The sequence below is a fragment of the Thalassophryne amazonica genome, chromosome 21 (assembly GCF_902500255.1).
Source record: "Thalassophryne amazonica chromosome 21, fThaAma1.1, whole genome shotgun sequence".
NCBI lineage: Eukaryota > Metazoa > Chordata > Actinopteri > Batrachoidiformes > Batrachoididae > Thalassophryne > Thalassophryne amazonica.
The window spans coordinates 14835307-14853920 of record NC_047123.1 but is presented as its reverse complement, the minus strand read 5'-3'; the positions used below and the strand labels follow the sequence as shown (position 1 = coordinate 14853920).

At 41.2% G+C, this 18614-nt stretch overlaps 1 protein-coding gene across 1 annotated transcript in view; it reads right to left on the bottom strand.

Annotated features, from left to right (window-relative positions):
* Positions 1-18614, bottom strand: part of ptprk (protein tyrosine phosphatase receptor type K) — a 360414-nt gene that overhangs the window by 73525 nt on the left and 268275 nt on the right. The window contains exons 22-24 of the mRNA XM_034162505.1: positions 9437-9466; positions 4561-4721; positions 2404-2439 (exon numbers count right to left, since the gene is read on the bottom strand). Of these exons, the coding sequence (XP_034018396.1) occupies positions 2404-2439; positions 4561-4721; positions 9437-9466 (227 nt within the window). The remainder of the gene's footprint in view (positions 1-2403; positions 2440-4560; positions 4722-9436; positions 9467-18614) is intronic.

Genomic DNA, 18614 nt, shown 5'->3' with positions numbered 1-18614 from the left:
CGGCCCCAGAGGGTTAAAATAAGGCTTGCCAAGAATGTTTTAGTGGTATTAAACCCTATGAGCTGCAATCACATAATTTACTAAAATGGTCCTAGCTAGAACCCTGGTCCTGGTGTTTCCAGTCTTACTGTATGATTGTGAGACTTGGACTCTAACCAATGACCATGTCAATGACTGGATGTCTTTGGTATTTGGACTATCTGGAGAATCTTTAGGTACCAGTGTAACTTTGTGTAACTTTGACTCAGATGAAGTGTAATATTTGCATTGTGAGGTAACATTAGCTCTCACAATGAGGAGAAAACACCAGTGTGAAGCTGCCCTTGATGTCATGGGTCAGAAAATGTATTTTTGAATTACTCAAAAGCTTTAACAGCACAAACGAACATTTTTATGGCACAAACGTAGCACAAACGAACAACAGTGCTAGTTTAATATTTTGAATTTGGGGAGCACAGCTTCACGTAGGTGAAAAAAAACCCTGAAAGAAAGCCATATGTCACTTGTGTTAATAACAAGAGGGAAGGAACCTGCAAAAAGGTACAGAGCAGAGAACAGGTGAGGATTGATGAAAGTACAGCATGTGGATGCAGAGTCTTAGAGGGCAAGTTCAACTATTCAAGAATTTTATGACAAAAAAGGGGGAAAGAAACTATAACCTGTGTATAAGTGCAAAAAGACAAATACTTAAACACTCCAAAGGTGACAGCCACAGGGGATCTTTGGCATTTACAGCCATGTGGTGCACTACCATTGCACAGGTGCCTCAGAGCTGACTAACTCAGCAACTGGAACAGACCAAGGGGATACCTGACTGTGGCAGGTCAACAGCTACTTTTGAGACGTAGGGATGGAGCAGTGAGCTACCTCGGAGGTTACCAGTCAAGACCCAGGGTGGTTCCATAAGTGTGGTCATTTCAGTGAAGCAGGCTATGCTGACCTGATAATTAAGGAGTTATGCTGCTTGAAATCTTGCAAATGAACATGAGTGCGCTGTCAGAGAAAATGTGAGCCGGCAGTAGTGAGGCACAGATGGATGTGCTGAATAATGGACTAGCTCAAAGTCACACAACAACCAACTGACTTCATCTTCACCTCTGCTTTATTAATTGACAATTTATTTTATTTGGTTGATGCTGTTTCTGCTCTGAGGATATGTTAGCTCATTACAGATTGTTAAGAGTTTGTTTAGCATTCGTCAAGCCAATTAAATGAAAACATGATTTGACACTACCTCTTAATTCACTGCTTCCTGCTTGTTAATTTTTCTCTCTGATGTGACTGGCTGAGACATAATATAATTGCAGCCTTCACTCTAAATTAGAGACCAAGGTACAGTTAATTAACACAGTGTGGTGGTGTCGTGGATTATGGAAGCCTTAAGGTTATGTTCAAGGTCCATAACATGCTGCAGCCAACACCAGACCAAACAGTTTGGCACAACATCGGCATTATGTCCAACCTGGAAGAAGTCCTCAAAGTTACACTTAGACTGGACATAACTACTAGGTTTATTTCATTTAATCTGTTTGTTATGCTTTGGAATTACTTGAATTATCAGTTAGTCTACAAAAATGACAAAATTATAACAAATAAAAATTATCTTGAGATGCATTTTGTATGTTTTGACTGACCAGCAGCCCAAAATAGAGAATTTTTTATTTACATTTCATATTTATATATTCATATTCCTTTATTGTTTCTCAAAACAGTTAATTATGTTTCTGTCGAAAAAAGGTTCTTCTTCTACTTCTTGGCTGCAGGCATTAAAGTTTCATTTGCAGTCGTTTGCGCTGGCAATATGACAACTTGTCATCTTCCATCAAAGCCTTAATTGGTGTCAATTTTTTAGGACACAAAATAAATAAATAAATTCATAACTGTAGAAATAATGAGGTTTCTGTGGGAGAATGATGATGATTTGTGTAATCACTCCAACTCAGAATAAACCCGACGCCATGGATGGGACTGGGAACATTTTACAGAAAACACAATGTGACATAAAATGCTTGGCTGTTGAAGTTTTTAGTGCTGTTCATTGAAAAAATACTTATAAATGAATATACATTTCTACACTATTGTTTTTAGGTTGGTTTAGGTTTAAGTGTTTAACTGAATTACATATTATCTATGAATAACTGCTTTTAGTTGTTTCTTATTTATTTTAACCCTATAGAATCTGCAATACAAAAACTTCATTCTAGCCAAATGCAATGTAAACAGAGAGAAAAGCACAGGACACTGTATGATGGAATGAGAACTCAGGCCACGCGTCATTATAATGGACACACTCATAAGTATATACAAACACATACAGAGCTACACACGGAAGGACTTTTTAACTGCAACTATGGTTGTGTGATTGCATTGCTGGCAAAGATGACATATCCAACCAAGTCTCACCTAGCACAGCAGTTGGAACCAGAGGATCGTTGGGCACTGTAGAAGGAAACATGGTCAGGAATCTTTCAGCATTTCAGCATTACTGTGACATGGTCACATGTCTCACATGTTAATGGAAAAAGATCCACATATGTCACTTGACCTATGTTAATCACCTTGCTATGTGTTGATAGTCCTCTCAGGATATACATGGAACATCATGACTTTAAAGCTCTTCAAGTGACACTATTTTTTGCTTTTCCATCCTTTTTTAAAGGCCACTTCACACATAGCACAAATGAGGCCAAATCAGGCTGAAAGGGCAAAATGTGCAAAGCTGGAGACGCAGTCAGGAGGGACAGACATTCGGCCAGCTGTATACAAATAAAGAAATATGGAGAATGCACCACCAATGCTGTACGTGCCACCCGAAGTCTGGGGGGAAGGCAAGTGGAGGGAGCGTACCAGGATGAGCACTGTGGTCTGTGCTCATCAGAAGACCTACCGTTTCCCACATTACATGTCAGTACATGGGTTGGATGCCCTCCCCCTCGATGCACAAACACCCTCTCTCTCTCCCTCTCTCTGGAAATCAGCTTTTCACAGGGGCATGGCTGCATGGTCTGTTGTCTCCCTGCTAGATTTCACATGACATCCAACCCATGAAGTGATTACATCAGGCATCAGGCAGTCTAGCTTTGAGTTCAGTCTTAGTTGAGGAGTTGATGCATCGCCGTAGTGATATATAAGGTTGTTGTTCCACTAAACACGGCAGTGAAACCGTAAACTTAGTAAGTGAGTGATCAGAGAACACTGGTGTAAGAGGCATGATGTCAACATTTCTGACAGCAATACCACATGCGAGAACCAAATCCAGGGTATTTCCACTAATAAGTCCTGAATGCATTGCTGAAATCCTAATGCATCCACAATTTCCATAAATGATTTGCAGAGGAGATCAGATGGCTTATTTATATGAACGTTAAAGTCACCAATGATCAGAATGTTATCTGCACTAGTTGACAAGTTAGAGATGAACGCACCAAATTCATCAAAAAATTCAGAATATGGGCCAGGAGGCCTATATACAGTGACAAAGTAATACGGCTGATCTTTATTCTTATGACCTTGGCAATGCGTAATATCCTGAGCAGAGCGGAAGAATTATGATGCATACTGAAGACATGCATTTACAATTGCCGGGATAAAAATACACATAGCCAGACAAGACATGGGTGGTTTGGCCAGTGTACGACATTCTGATCTGAATGTTTTTAAAACATGTGACTGATCCACATCTCCTATACAAAGGAAGTAGTGAGCACCCATTGAGGAAAAAACCCTGAAAGAAACAGAAACAGTTGGACTGCATGTCCTCTGACACATAATGCATTCTCTTATCATGAATTAACCATGAAGGAAACCCCCCCATGTTGTACGCAGTTATCAACAAATGGTAAATGGACTGCATTTATATCGCGCTTTTCCATCAGCATCAGATGCTCAAAGTGCTCTACAAATAATGCCTCACATTCAATGTGAGGGTGCTGCCATACAAGGTACTCACTACACACCGGGAGCAATAGGGGATTAAAACCTTGCCCAAGGGCCTTTAGTGATTTTCTAGTCAGACTGGGATTTGAACTAAGGATCTTCTGGTCTCAAGCCCAATGCCTTAACCACTAGACCATCAGCATTTCACTGGCTGTTGAACATGGTGTGACTGACCATGAGGCAGTAAATGAGGGTGATGTTAGAAAGTTTATCCAGTGCTGTGTCCACAAATGAAATAATGGCTGAGGTTAGCAAGGTTTATCACAAATTTGTTTAGCTGACCTGTGACCATGAAAAGCTGGTTATGGTCAACCATATGCAAACTCATGTGAGGTCAAGACAATAGCCACCTGCATACCAAGTTTGTTGAACCTGCTGCTATTTGTTATTTGAAAAGTAGGTCAGAGCAACCCATCTGCAAACTCATCTGAAGTCCTCATAAGAGGCAACTATGCACCACGTTCAGCGGGCCTGCAGGCATTTGTTCTCAAGTTATTATGTTCACAAGCTGCATGACGGATGGACAGAAATCCAAATGCCCCCTGGAAAAGGGCATAATAATAACACTAATACTACTGCTATTACTACTACTAAAAACAACAATAGCTTAGATTATGAACCTACATCTGCTGTTGTAGTTGTGGGAGTCCATGAAGGTGACAGCCATGGGGTCCTCTCCGTGCAGAGTGCTCTGATCAGCATAGCTGCGATCCATGGCATTCACCATGTGTGTCATTTCCTGTCGCGCTGTCCCGATGGCATCTTTACGTTTCTTTGCCAGCTTTCTGTCAGAGGCAAAAACAAACACAATAAGAAATCACACAAACAAGCAAACATCAGCCTGCAAACCACCGCCTCACTTTTAGTCTCAGCATAAAACAGGTTGTGCCTAGTCATGTTCAAACACTGAAAGCACGGCTGGGGGCTGCAGGCTGCTGATTACGCTACAGAGCAACAACCAACACAAACGAGAAAAAAAGCAAGAAAAATAAAAGTGGGAAGGAACCAGCAAAGAGGTACAGAGCAGAGAACCGACGAGGTTTGAGGAAAGTGCAGCATGTGGATGCAGAGTATTAGAGGACATGTTCAACTATTCGAGATGCTTATAACAGAAAAGGGGGCAAAACTATAACCTATGTATAAGTACAAAAAGGCAAATATTTAAACAATCCGAGTACCACGAACTAGCTACTCATAGGAAGGCTGTATAAAACTGAAATATTCCTAAGTATTTGTCAACAGACAAAAAGGCCCAAGACTATTTTATAGGCTTGAGAGAATTAGTAGAATAAAAAAAGAAGAAAACAAAGCGATAACATCACAAGAGAAAACTCTAAAATATCAGGAACTGTAGCAGGAAAAAAATCTGTTCACCAAAGAACCATCATGTGAGAATTACGACTTACAGTCACATGATAAACAATTACTGCTACATAATGAGACAGAACAGGACACTGGAACACGCTGTTTTCATACTGTAGAAATTAACCTTATTATACAGCAAAATCAAAAACAAGTAGAAACACATTTTTACCATAAGATCAATATCAGGTTAAAAACCCTACATATCGAGACATTAAAGGCACATTTTTCTTAACCTTTATATATAAAACCTTTAACCTTGTATACACTCATACAATCTGATCCCATGGAAACTAACCGTTGAGGAATACAGTAATCTTGAAAATCATGCAGGATCAGCATGTGCCCAGAGCCATACATGTACCTTAGTTAAGACAACATCTGTACAGATGAACAACCAGTTCAGGTTTAGCCGGATTCTTAATTCCACAGAAACTTTAAAACAAAATACTTAAAATAATGATTGTCATTTAGTGCAATCATGCAGTCAAGTCAAAACAATGACCAATAAATTAATTTGTAGCTGCTGATAAACTAATGTAATGTAGGGCTCTGACTTATTCCATCAGAGAGGCAGATGCTGCGTACTTTAGGGCCCATTCACACATAACACGACTGAGGCAGAATGGTGCATGAAAAAGGAGTCAAATGCCACTGGTGAAAAATCAGAGCTGCCTCAAACGCCTCGTACAGCTGTCGCGACAACCATTCACGCACACCAGCGGCCGAAAGACAGCGAGTGCCCTGTGAGTGTCCATTCGACTCCTCTCTCGGCAGATGCCGGCCAAATTCCAGGTGTCACACACAAACATCCATCACCACAAGCAGGACACTGAGAAAAGGCGGGGCTATTCACGCTCCCAGCATGAGAGTAGACAGCAGGCAACCACATTCAAGCTGTTTGTGAAAATGGCTTGTGGAGTGTGTCTCTGTCATCCCCCCAACACACATAGGTTGTGAAGTGTGTTGCCCCCCCCCCCACACACACACCACAAATCCAACATTGTGAGCTGTGGCATCCGGAGTCTGGTTGCTGTGGATTCTGCAGTTTCAGCAGCAGAATCCACTGTGCACTGCAACTCAGCTGGTGAACATGCAATGCACATGTGTGGGTGGGTGCTCATGTCCCCATGACATAAATGGCAAATGGACTACATTTATATAGCACTTTTCCATCTGCATCAGATACTCAAAGCACTTTACAATAACGCCTCACATTCACCCCAATGTGAGGGTGCTGCCACACAAGGTACTTACTGCACACCAGGAACAACTAGGAGATTAAGGACCTTGACCAAGGGCCTTAGTGATTTTCCGGTCAGGCTGGGATTTGAACCGAGGATCCTCTGGTCTCAAGCCCAACGCTTAACCACAAGACCATCACCTTCCCATGCTGATAATTACGTACCAACACGATCACATGAGGACCGGCCAGCAACTGAGCACATGGCAGGGCAATGCACAAAACCGTCAACGCAGTATTGTGCACGCCTGTCCGACCGTGTGTACCTCCCAACAGCAGGTGGAATCTTTTGCGGTTGCCCATTCGTTTTTTTGTTGGTGGATTTTCTTCCAGTTTCTGCTTCTTTTGCCCAACGTCATGTTATGCGTGAAGGGGCCGTTAGTTTGCTTTACCTCTTGTCCCCAAAACACACCAACATCACCTCCAACACCACACAAAACAGACACACACTTTGTAGGAACACTGAACGAGATTATATTACTGGCGAGGTCTACAAGGTGAAGCTGTTTGTGTGCATGTGTATATATCTGTTTGACTAAAGAGAAAACAAAGAAATAGCAAGGAGGTGTAAGCTACACCCACAAATGGGCACACAACCATACTTAGTAAATGGGTATACTGAATATATGGTATATAATAGGCAGCAAGGTTTTAATCAGACGGAGAATGGACTGATATCTGAGGTGCAGTGTAAACTCACTAAAGCTTACTACACACTACACCATGATACAATGTGATACTGCCACATCATGTATGTTTCAACATAATGCAAAACCACAGAATAACAGCACAATTACAGTGTTAGCCCTTATTATAGTCCTCTCTACCTAACAGAGGAGGACAACAGTGACTGAGCTGTGGTTTAAGCAGAGCTCCAGAGAGAGAGAGAGAGAGAGAGAGAGAGAGAGAGAGAGAGAGAGAAATGATTGACACATTTTACTACAAGTAAACAGAGCACCCAGATTGCTATTGTGTGAGCATGAGATACAATGAGTCTCGCAAATTGATCATTTAGTTCCTGATGTCTGGTGAACCTGGAGAGACTTTACTTTATCTTGTCTCTTGGTCCTCAGGGTTTGAGATTGAGAAACACCTTGGAAGAGCTTATGGAGTCACAAATTCACTGGACAAGCATGTTTGGTCATGCTGATACCTTTGCAGAATACCGAAGGTCCAAGTCTTTCAGGTCCTGGTGCTTCCTGCCTTACTGTATGGTTTTAAGAGCTGGAAACTAACCAGTGACATAATGTGACGATGAGATGTCTTTGGTGTTGTATGTCATCAGAGGATCCTTTCCTTACTTTCTGTCAAATGCAGACCTGCCAACATCGAAGGAAGTCTTGGAGCGTCACTTCAAACACAAATCTACATATTGGCAGTCCAGCTCCTTATCCACTGAGCCCTGAGGTAGCTTAATATAAAGTAAAAAGTAAAATGAAGTAAAACCTTCCATGAATAAATCAAACAATTAAACGAAGACAAACTAATAGCAATAAAATTGTTTTGCTGCAACCCAGAATGTACTTTCTATCAATCTATACAATTCTTACTAGAGCAGATAATGAGCTGGCCTGGTAATGTGTAGACCTGGGTTCAAATCCTGCTCATGCTACCTGCCTGTGTAACTGGTCTAACTCCACCTCGCTGTACGTGGGTAATAGCCTCAGCTGGGGAAATAACCTGTGTTGGACTGGTGTCCCATCCAGTGGCAGTTGTAGACTCCCATCTGCTTGACACTATGGAATTCGGAGATGAGCACCATCGGGCCTCAGTGCCTATATAGGACTTTCTTCTTCTATACAATATTTACTAAAGATACATGATCATTAAATGCTGACTGTCCATGAAAATACATTTATAAGGGTTTAAAGCAACAAAACATTTCCCTTTACTGCAAAAAACACTGTAAATTAGAGCTTTTGAAATTAAAAGGTTTTTCTTGAACACAAGCACAAGTGTAACATTAAACATTAAAACAAGTTTTTAATGAGTTTACATCTGCAAAATTGTCTTTGCACCAAAAGTACAGCTTAATGTTTTCACCTTAACATATACGCTGCTATTTATGTGTTTGGTGAACATGAAACACTGCACAAAACACCCCCTGCCCCCCAACATCCATTTTAGCCGCAGTCACCGAGAATTCTGAAGAGACAGAAGAGACCACGGACCACCCACAACAGAACCACAGAAAAACTACAAGTACTACCAAACTAAAACAAGAAGCAACATCTCCTAATCAGAAGACAATTGTGTCTTTGAGGGTAGAGATACCATGATACCATGATACCTGTGACTTGATGGGTGGATGGATGATCACATGACTACATGCACACAAAGAGCTACAAGTTGCAAGTGCAGCATTCTTTTTTCAAATAACATGCTTGGACCTGTGTCACCCCCACTTTAGCCTCTTAGACTGGCTTTGTTCTGCCTTGGCTCGTGATGGTCAACTTGGGCTTTCAATAGCCTGTTTCAGAGCAACTTTGGAGCATGTAGAGGACACCAGAGCTGCGGTCAGTTCACTTTCAGTTCAAATCATTTCAGCACTCCAATTGATTACAGGGACATTCAAACTGGAGACACACCAGCACTCATTCATACTATATCAGTGATCAATGGTTAGTTTCTAAAAATGTGAAAATATTAAAAAGTGTCTTTAGAAATGTCCAAATTTGAACATTTGGAGGAACAAAAATATGAAAATCCTGAATATGAAAGTGAACTGATCCTCACCCTGGCGAGGCGTCAATGAAGATGGTTGGTCAGAGCTGAAAATGTGCTTTAGCTTGAAAAAAGTATACTGCATCTTTAAAAAATAACAACTAGCCACTAATTCGCCCAATAAGATAATAGCAGCTGAGTGAGCTGATTACTAATTAATTGTTTACTTACAGGTAATAAGAGTATGAATAGTAGGTCCTCCTGGGGTTGTGAGCCAATCAGAAAGCAAAGAATGAGACATGAGGGTCATGAATATGCAAATTAGAACAATACTGTCATGTCCCAACCAGCAACAACAGAAACAGAAGAAAACACCTCTTGATTGTGTGGCTTCAACTTGTGCAAAGCTTTGCTATAATTATTAGAGGCTATTTCCTTTAGAAAAAGAAAAATTGCAGGTTTAATGCGAAATAAATACTGACATAAACAGCCCATTACTGACCAGATTTACTGAGCAATTTCTACAACACGACTGAACCAATGGTAACTTGCACATGCACTCTTTTACTTAAAGGATATTTATAAAACTCATGTAGTACTTTAAGGCTGCCATTTCTGTTTACTGAGAGACCCAGTTTAGAAAAGTGGCCTTGATTAATCCAACACCTTTACTAACTGCTTTGGAAAAATAAACATTTTGTCAAACGGACACATAGTGATCCAACCTGAAGCACCAAGCATCTCGCTTCCTGTGAATCAAGCATGTTCTCGCTGTGATGACATCATATCCCATCATTTTAAAGATGCAGTATCGTTAAAAGTTGTAAAGGTTCAATGACGATGACAATTGATCTCCCCAGAAACTTTAAAGGACAAAAAGAAAAAGAAAAAACAAAACAATTCCACAACAGCTTTAGGTGTCACAATTTTGCTTTGATTTAAATTCAAATCATTTTCATTAGACTCTACAGTGGCTAATTGGATAATCTCTTATTTAATTACAACACAAATATTATGTGTTGATGTAGCACAGGTATATATCTTTGTAGCTCAAGGGACACTGTTTCTGTCACGCAGAGATTGGAAAGGTCGTAATAGTCATCACAAAGTGATACATATTTGTCACTACTCAACTACATAGTATATGTAACAAACAAAAAATTTATATCTAAAATAGTATAAGCTCTTTAACAATGCATACTGTCTGTACAAGAAGAACATGAATGGGGCACATGCATCTCTCCCTTATAAAATGATATGACATGAACATCTATGGGTCGTTTTTTTCTTATGGAGCATTTGAGTCATGTGATATGATGCAATATGATAAAATTCTTTCTTTTACATAAACATTCAATTCCATTGATAAACTTGCCAATGCTTATATTCAGGTAAGTCCAACTCGTGGCCAAGTTGTGGTTGGAAAAAGTGTTGTCTCTGAGTTGTTGACTTAGGTATGTATCTTTGCAATTGCCAGCTAAAACAGATTCCTCCTGCGATGCTCAGGTTTCACTATGCCATCTCACCAAGGGAGTACTGAGATTTGTCTTGCTACCACTTAATTAAATGCTGTTCTACAGAGCTCACATACGGCCAGACTTTTGTTCAGTTTTTGTTCTGTACTTCTTATAGAATCCCAAACGTTTGAATTTAGGTTTTATGGTGACCTATAAACCCTGCCAGCGTTGTCAGACATGTTGCTTCTGTTATTTTACATAGTGGGCAACACTACACTAAGGTTACTGTGACAGTTTTGCGCTGACCTTCGAACATCTGTGACAATTTGAAGACACGATGAGGATGTAACAGCATAGCAGCTTCTCTCAACTGATTTAACTTGCAACTAACTCAAGTTTAACAATGATCATTCAAATGGTTCATAGTACATTTACTCGTAAATTGATACATGGGACATAAATAGCCCCATCAGGTGGAGTTGTTGACTGATATCGGCATCACTCCACAGAATCCAGGGATAAGCAGCGGCACCAATGAGCCTCAGGGCCTATATTGGACTACATACGACTACTATAGTGTAGTACAGTAGTCCTATACTGTGCTTTAGCCTAGATTAATGAATTTTTGGGCAAGAACCAAAGTAGCCAATCAGAAGTGCACTGAATCCAGTTTCAACAGAACTAAGCTTGTTACAGAACATCAAACAACAATTCCTTTGCAAGTGGAAAAACCTGCCGGTCTTATGGACAGCGTTTATTAAGATACTGTATATTCATCTCAACATGTTCATTACACTGCAGAGCTGTGAGTCCCATGGTGTTTTCTTTCACACACCAACTTGATAACCACTTCACAAGTGAGATATTTATTTTTAAACTTTCCAGGGTGAACCCTGCATCTCCCCCAGTGATGCTAATTTATAACTGCATGCTGATAGTGATATGGTCACTAAAATAATGCCACTAAAACACAATCGGATTGATTGGACTGAGAGATCAAATTATCAGTGCACATTAGATATTTTTATTTCATTTTGCAAAATAAATAAATAAATAAATAAATACATTGTACAAAAACATGTACATTAAATGTCAGCTAAATTTGAATAAATCTTACTGTCTTTGTCTTAACACACATACAGATTAAGAACAACTTTATATTAGCGCACCACACCCTTTTTATTGCTGGTGCACAGAGAAAAAGATTTTAAAATGAAGTGTTGAGGAGGGACGAGACCACAACAAGATTATGATGAGATTTAATTTGCCTCTAATCATTTTTAATCGGCTGAATGTTACCACAATTGAAAGACCATTTTCGTGCTCATTCTCTGAAGCCTCTGACATAATTACAACTTCTGTGGAAACAGGGACTTTTTCCTATATTTCAATAAAAAATATTTTGTGAAGTAGTGTTTCATATCCCTGCGACCCGATCCCGAATAAGCGGTTGAAGGTGAGTGGGTGAGTGTGTTCCATATCTTATCAACACAGAGATAGACATTAATTTATCACACAATTCTGGCATTTCATTTTTTTGTGTGTCCATGACAGAAGGTGCACAGATGATTTTTTTTTTAACCAATTACAAAATACCTTTCCAAGTAAAAATGTGGACACTTTAACTCTACCTGTCATGAATATGCTAATTTAATTCCAAGTTATACCATTAAATGAGGGACTCGGCTCCCTAAACACCTGATTTAAATTTAAAGGTCATAGTAGCACATGTTCAGTGACAATTTTAATTATTTCACATACACATGTACCCATCCACACATGCATGCTCTACAGCAGACCTGGGCAAACTGCGGCCCGGGGGCCACATGCAGCCCTTTGCATGTCTCTGTCCGGCCCTCATGAGGTCTGTGATTATTATTACATATATTAAAAATGTCAAGCTTGTGTGTTGCAAATCATTAGAGAGGTTTATTTTGGTATATTTAAATATTTACATATTATTACAATAATAAAAAAATGACCTATAACAGCTATTAAATAGGTAATTTTTTGTAAAATTTGTAATGGGAGACAGCTGAGTTATCGATGGTGTGGCCCTGGGACATAATTCAGGTTCCCTATGTGGCCCCTTGTAAAAATTAATTGCCCACCCCTGCTCTACAGTGTACTACAACATGTTAATAATAGCTGAGGCAGGAATTGATGATACAATAAATACAGTTTGGGGTAAATTTTCCATTGAAACAACTTTGATACACCTCACTGCTTCAGCAAAATTCTGTCTTAACTAAATATAAGGCAATTTGAACTAACACTGTGCAGTGTCACAGCTGAAAGAGCAAAATGCTGTTCATGATGGCAAAGAGAGAGGAAGAACCAGTTATAGTGCCCCATCAAAATTGGGAATTGTTAATGAAAAACACTAATGACTTTGGTGAAAGGAGCCAATTATCTATTAAAAAGGTCATTACATGACAACAATACCCACATTTCCTCCATGTTCCACCAGCTTCAAAGGCATACTGTGTTTATCTTTAGAAACCACATGGTGGTGCCCTGCACCAAGGTAATGTGTCATCATAAAGGCTGATACCTGATAACACAGTAAAACCAGATGCTGTGGACAGCAGACTGCCTGCTGAGGTACAGATCAAATCAAATCAAATCAATTTCATTTATATAGCGCCAAATCACAACAAACAGTTGCCCCAAGGTGCTTCATACTGCAAGGCAAAGCCATACAATAATTACAGAAAAACCCCAACTGTCAAAACGACCCCCTGTGAGCAAGCACTTGGCGACAGTGGGAAGGAAAAACTCCCTTTTAACAGGAAGAAACCTCCAGCAGAACCAGGCTCAGGGAGGGGCAGTCTTCTGCTGGGACTGGTTGGGACTGAGGGAGAGAACCAGGAAAAAGACATGCTGTGGAAGAGAGCAGAGATCAATCACTAATGATTAAATGCAGAGTGGTGCATACAGAGCAAAAAAAGAAAGAAACACTCAGTGCATCATGGGAACCCCCCAGCAGTCTAAGTCTATAACAGAATAACTAAGGGATGGTTCGGGGTCACCTGATCCAGCCCTAACTATAAGCTTTAGCAAAAAGGAAAGTTTTAAGCCTAATCTTAAAAGTAGAGAGGGTGTCTGTCTCCCTGATCCGAACTGGGAGCTGGTTCCACAGGAGAGGAGCCTGAAAGCTGAAGGCTCTGCCTCCCATTCTACTCTTACAAACCCTAGGAACTACAAGTAAGCCTGCAGTCTGAGAGGGAAGGGCTATATTGGGGTGATATGGTATTATGAGGTCCCTAAGATAAGATGGGACCTGATTATTCAAAACCTTATAAGTAAGAAGACGAATTTTAAATTCTATTCTAGAATTAACAGGAAGCCAATGAAGAGAGGCCAATATGGGTGAGATATGCTCTCTCCTTCTAGTCCCTGTCAGTACTCTAGCTGCAGCATTTTGAATTAACTGAAGGCTTTTCAGGGAACTTTTAGGACAACCTGATAATAATGAATTACAATAGTCCAGCCTAGAGGAAATAAATGCATGAATTAGTATTTCAGCATCACTCTGAGACAAGACCTTTCTAATTTTAGAGATATTGCGCAAATGCAAAAAAGCAGGCCTACATATTTGTTTAATATGCACATTGAATGACATATCCTGATCAAAAATGACTCCAAGATTTCTCACAGTATTACTAGAGGTCAGGGTAATGCCATCCAGAGTTAGGATCTGGTTAGACACCATGTTTCTAAGATTTGTGGGGCCAAGTACAATAACTTCAGTTTTATCTGAGTTTAAAAGCAGGAAATTAGAGGTCATCCATGTATTTATGTCTGTAAGACAATCCTGCAGTTTAGCTAATTGGTGTGTGTCCTCTGGCTTCATGGATAGATAAAGCTGAGTATCATCTGCGTAACAATGAAAATTTAAGCAATGCCGTCTAATAATACTGCCTAAGGGAAGCATGTATAAAGTGAATAAAATTGGTCCTAGCACAGAACCTTGTGGAACTCCATAATTAACCTTAGTCTGTGAAGAAGATTCCCCATTTACATGAACAAATTGTAATCTATTAGATAAATATGATTCAAACCACCGCAGCGCAGTGCCTTTAATACCTATGGCATGCTCTAATCTCTGTAATAAAATTTTATGGTCAACAGTATCAAAAGCAGCACTGAGGTCTAACAGAACAAGCACAGAGATGAGTCCACTATCTGAGGCCATAAGAAGATCATTTGTAACCTTCACTAATGCTGTTTCTGTACTATGATGAATTCTAAACCCTGACTGAAACTCTTCAAATAGACCATTCTTCTGCAGATGATCAGTTAGCTGTTTTACAACTACCCTTTCAAGAATTTTTGAGAGAAAAGGAAGGTTGGAGATTGGCCTATAATTAGCTAAGCTAGCTGGGTCAAGTGATGGCTTTTTAAGTAATGGTTTAATTACTGCCACCTTAAAAGCCTGTGGTACATAGCCAACTATAAAGACAGATTGATCATATTAAGATCGAAGCATTAATTAATGGTAGGGCTTCCTTGAGCAGCCTGGTAGGAAGGGGTCTAATAGACATGTTGATGGTTTGGAGGAAGTAACTAATGAAAATAACTCAGACAGAACAATCGGAGAGAAAGAGTCTAACCAATACCGGCATCACTGAAAGCAGCCAAAGAGAACGATATGTCTTGGGATGGTTATGAGTAATTTTTCTCTAATAGTTAAAATTTTATTAGCAAAGAAAGTCATGAAGTCATTACTAGTTAAAGTTAAAGGAATACTCGGCTCAATAGAGCTCTGACTCTTTGTCAGCCTGGCTACAGTGCTGAAAAGAAACTGGTTGTTCTTATTTTCTTCAATTAGTGATGAGTAGTAAGATGTCCTAGCTTTACAGAGGGCTTTTTTTTTATAGAGCAACAGGACTCTTTTTCCAGGCTAAGTGAAGAGCTTCTAAATTAGTGAGACGCCATTTCCCTCTCCAATTTACGGGTTATCTGCTTTAAGATGCGAGTTTGTGAGTTATACCACGAGTCAGGCACTTCTGATTTAAGCTCTCTTTTCAGAGGAGCTACAGCATCCAAAGTTGTCCTCAATGAGGATATAAAACTATTGACGAGATAATCTATCTCACTCACAGAGTTTAGGTAGCTACTCTGCCCTGTGTTGGTATATGGCATTGGAGAACATAAAGAAGGAATCATATCCTTAAACCTAGTTACAGCGCTTTCTGAAAGACTTCTACTGTAATGAAACTTATTCCCCACTACTGGGTAGTCCATCTGAGTAAATGTAAATGTTATTAAGAAATGATCAGACAGAAGGGGGTTTTCAGGGAATACTGTTAAGTCTTCAATTTCCATACCATAATTCAGAACAAGATGTAAGGTATGATTAAAGGGGTGGTGGACTCATGTACATTTTGAGCAAAGCCAATCGAGTCTAACAATAGATTAAATGCAGTGTTGAGGCTGTCATTCTCAGCATCTGAGTGGATGTTAAAATCGCCCACTATAATTATCTTATCTGAGCTAAGCACTAAGTCAGACAAAAGGTCCGAACATTCACTGAGAACTCACAGTAACGACCAGGAGGACGATAGATAACAACAAATAAAACTGGTTTTTGGGACTTCCAATTTGGATAGACAAGACTAAGAGACAAGATTTCAAATGAATTAAAGCTCTGTCTGGGTTTTTGATTAATTAATAAGCTGGAGTGGAAGACTGCTGCTAATCCTCCGCCTCGGCCCGTGCTACGAGCAATCTGGCAGTTAGTGTGACTCGGGGGTGTTGACTCATTTAAACTAACATATTCATCCTGCTGTAACCAGGTTCTGTAAGGCAGAATAAATCAATATGTTGATCCATTATTATATCATTTACTAACAGGGACTTAGAAGAGAGAGACCTAATGTTTAATAGACCACATTTAACTGTTTTAGTCTGTGGTGCAGTTGAAGGTGCTATATTACTTTTTCTTTTTGAATTTTTATGCTTAAATAGATTTTTGCTGGTTATTGGTGGTCTGGGAGCAGGCACCGTCTCTACGGGGATGGGGTAATGGGGGATGGCAGGGGGAGAGAAGCTGCAGAGAGGTGTGTAAGACTACAACTCTGCTTCCTGGTCCCAACCCTGGATAGTCACGGTTTGGAGGATTTAAGAAAATTGGCCAGATTTCTAGAAATGAGAGCTGCTCCATCCAAGTGGGATGGATGCCGTCTCTCCATACAAGACCAGGGGTTTTCCCCAGAAGCTTTGCCAATTATTTATGAAGCCCACCTCATTTTTTGGACACCACTCAGACAGCCAGCAATTCAAGGAGAACCATGCGGCTAAACATGTCACTCCCGGTCCGATTGGGGGAGGGGCCCAGGAGAAACTACAGAGTCTGACATTGTTTTTGCAAAGTTACACACCGATTCAATATTAATTTTAGTGACCTCCGACTGGCGTAACCGGGTTTCATTACTGCCGACGTGAATTACAATCTTACTAAATTTACGCTTAGCCTTAGCCAGCAGTTTCAAATTTGCTTCAATGTCGCCTGCTCTGGCCCCCGGAAGACAATTGACTATGGTTGCTGGTGTCGCTAACTTCACATTTCTCAAAACAGAGTCGCCAATAACCAGAGTTTGATCCTTGGTGGGTGTGTCGCCGAGTGGGGAAAAACGGTTAGAGTGTTGTGTGGGCCGCTGAAGAGGAGGTACTGCTGGCCCACCACCACCAGAGGGCACCCTGCCTGGAGTGCGGGCTCCAGGCACCAGAGGGCGCTGCCGCCTCACAGGAGCAGCCGGGGTGACAGCTGTCACGTATCACCTACGACAGCTGTCACCAATCATCTGATCTTCAGTGGTATATCAGCAAGACGACATCTCCACCTCTTTGCCGAGATATCGCTCTACCAAGGAGGTAACGTTCTCAGCTGACTGTGAATATCTGTTGCTTGTGTGTGTTGGACAGCAGATATTCTGTTTCTTTTTTCGACGAGAGGTGGAGGTGGTTTTCCCCACCATACGTGTAGCTGGGTGCACACGCACCCACATCTAACTGTTTTTGTTCCTCGCCAGCAGTACCAGATCCGACAAGCGGAGGCAGTGGCCACCTGGGTGTTCGGGACTTGGCGGCTCCAGTATTCCCGGGGTTCGGTGGCGGAGGAAATCGTGTGGTTCCGGTTCTGCTTTGGACGGACGTCTCTTATCTTCGAGCCTGCCCACGTGACACATTTTTGTGAATTGACTACTTGTCTACAATTGTAATTTGCCGTGTTGGTTGTGCTTCTTCACAACAGTAAAGTGTTGTTATTTGACTTCCTCCATTGTCCGTTCATTTGCGCCCCCTGTTGTGGGTCCGTGTTCCTACACTTTCACAACAGGATATCTCGGCCAACGTCATGGACCCCCGAGGGGCGTCAACCGGCTGTTGAACGGCCAATGGAAGAACAGGGCGCACAGGCGTCTGCAGGAGGAATGATCGGTGAGTTGCAGCGAATCCTCACCGCCTTTACGGCTCGGTTGGATCTAATGACCGAGCAGAACGTCCTCCTTAACCGCAGGGTGGAGGCTCTCGCCGCTCAGGTGGAAGCGCGCCCTCAGGGCGCTGCTGCGGCTCTCCCTCCTGTCGATCCTGTGCGCAACGCTGACATTCCACAGGTCGTTCAACGACCCCTCCCACCTTCCCCTGAAGCATACATAAGCCCTCCAGAGCCGTACGGGGTTGTGTGGAGACGTGCGCGGACTTTCTTATGCAGTGTTCGCTCGTCTTCGCACACAGTCCCGTCATGTACGCGACTGATGCTAGCAAGATAGCTTATGTTATAACACTGCTTCGCGTGAGGCACGCGCTGTGGGCTACAGCGCTCTGGGAGCAAAATTCACGGCTCTTCACACATATGATGGGTTTGTGAGGGAGTTCAGAACAGTGTTTGATCACCCAAATAGAGGAGAGACCACTTCAGCCGTGCTGCTGTCAATGAGACAGGGGCG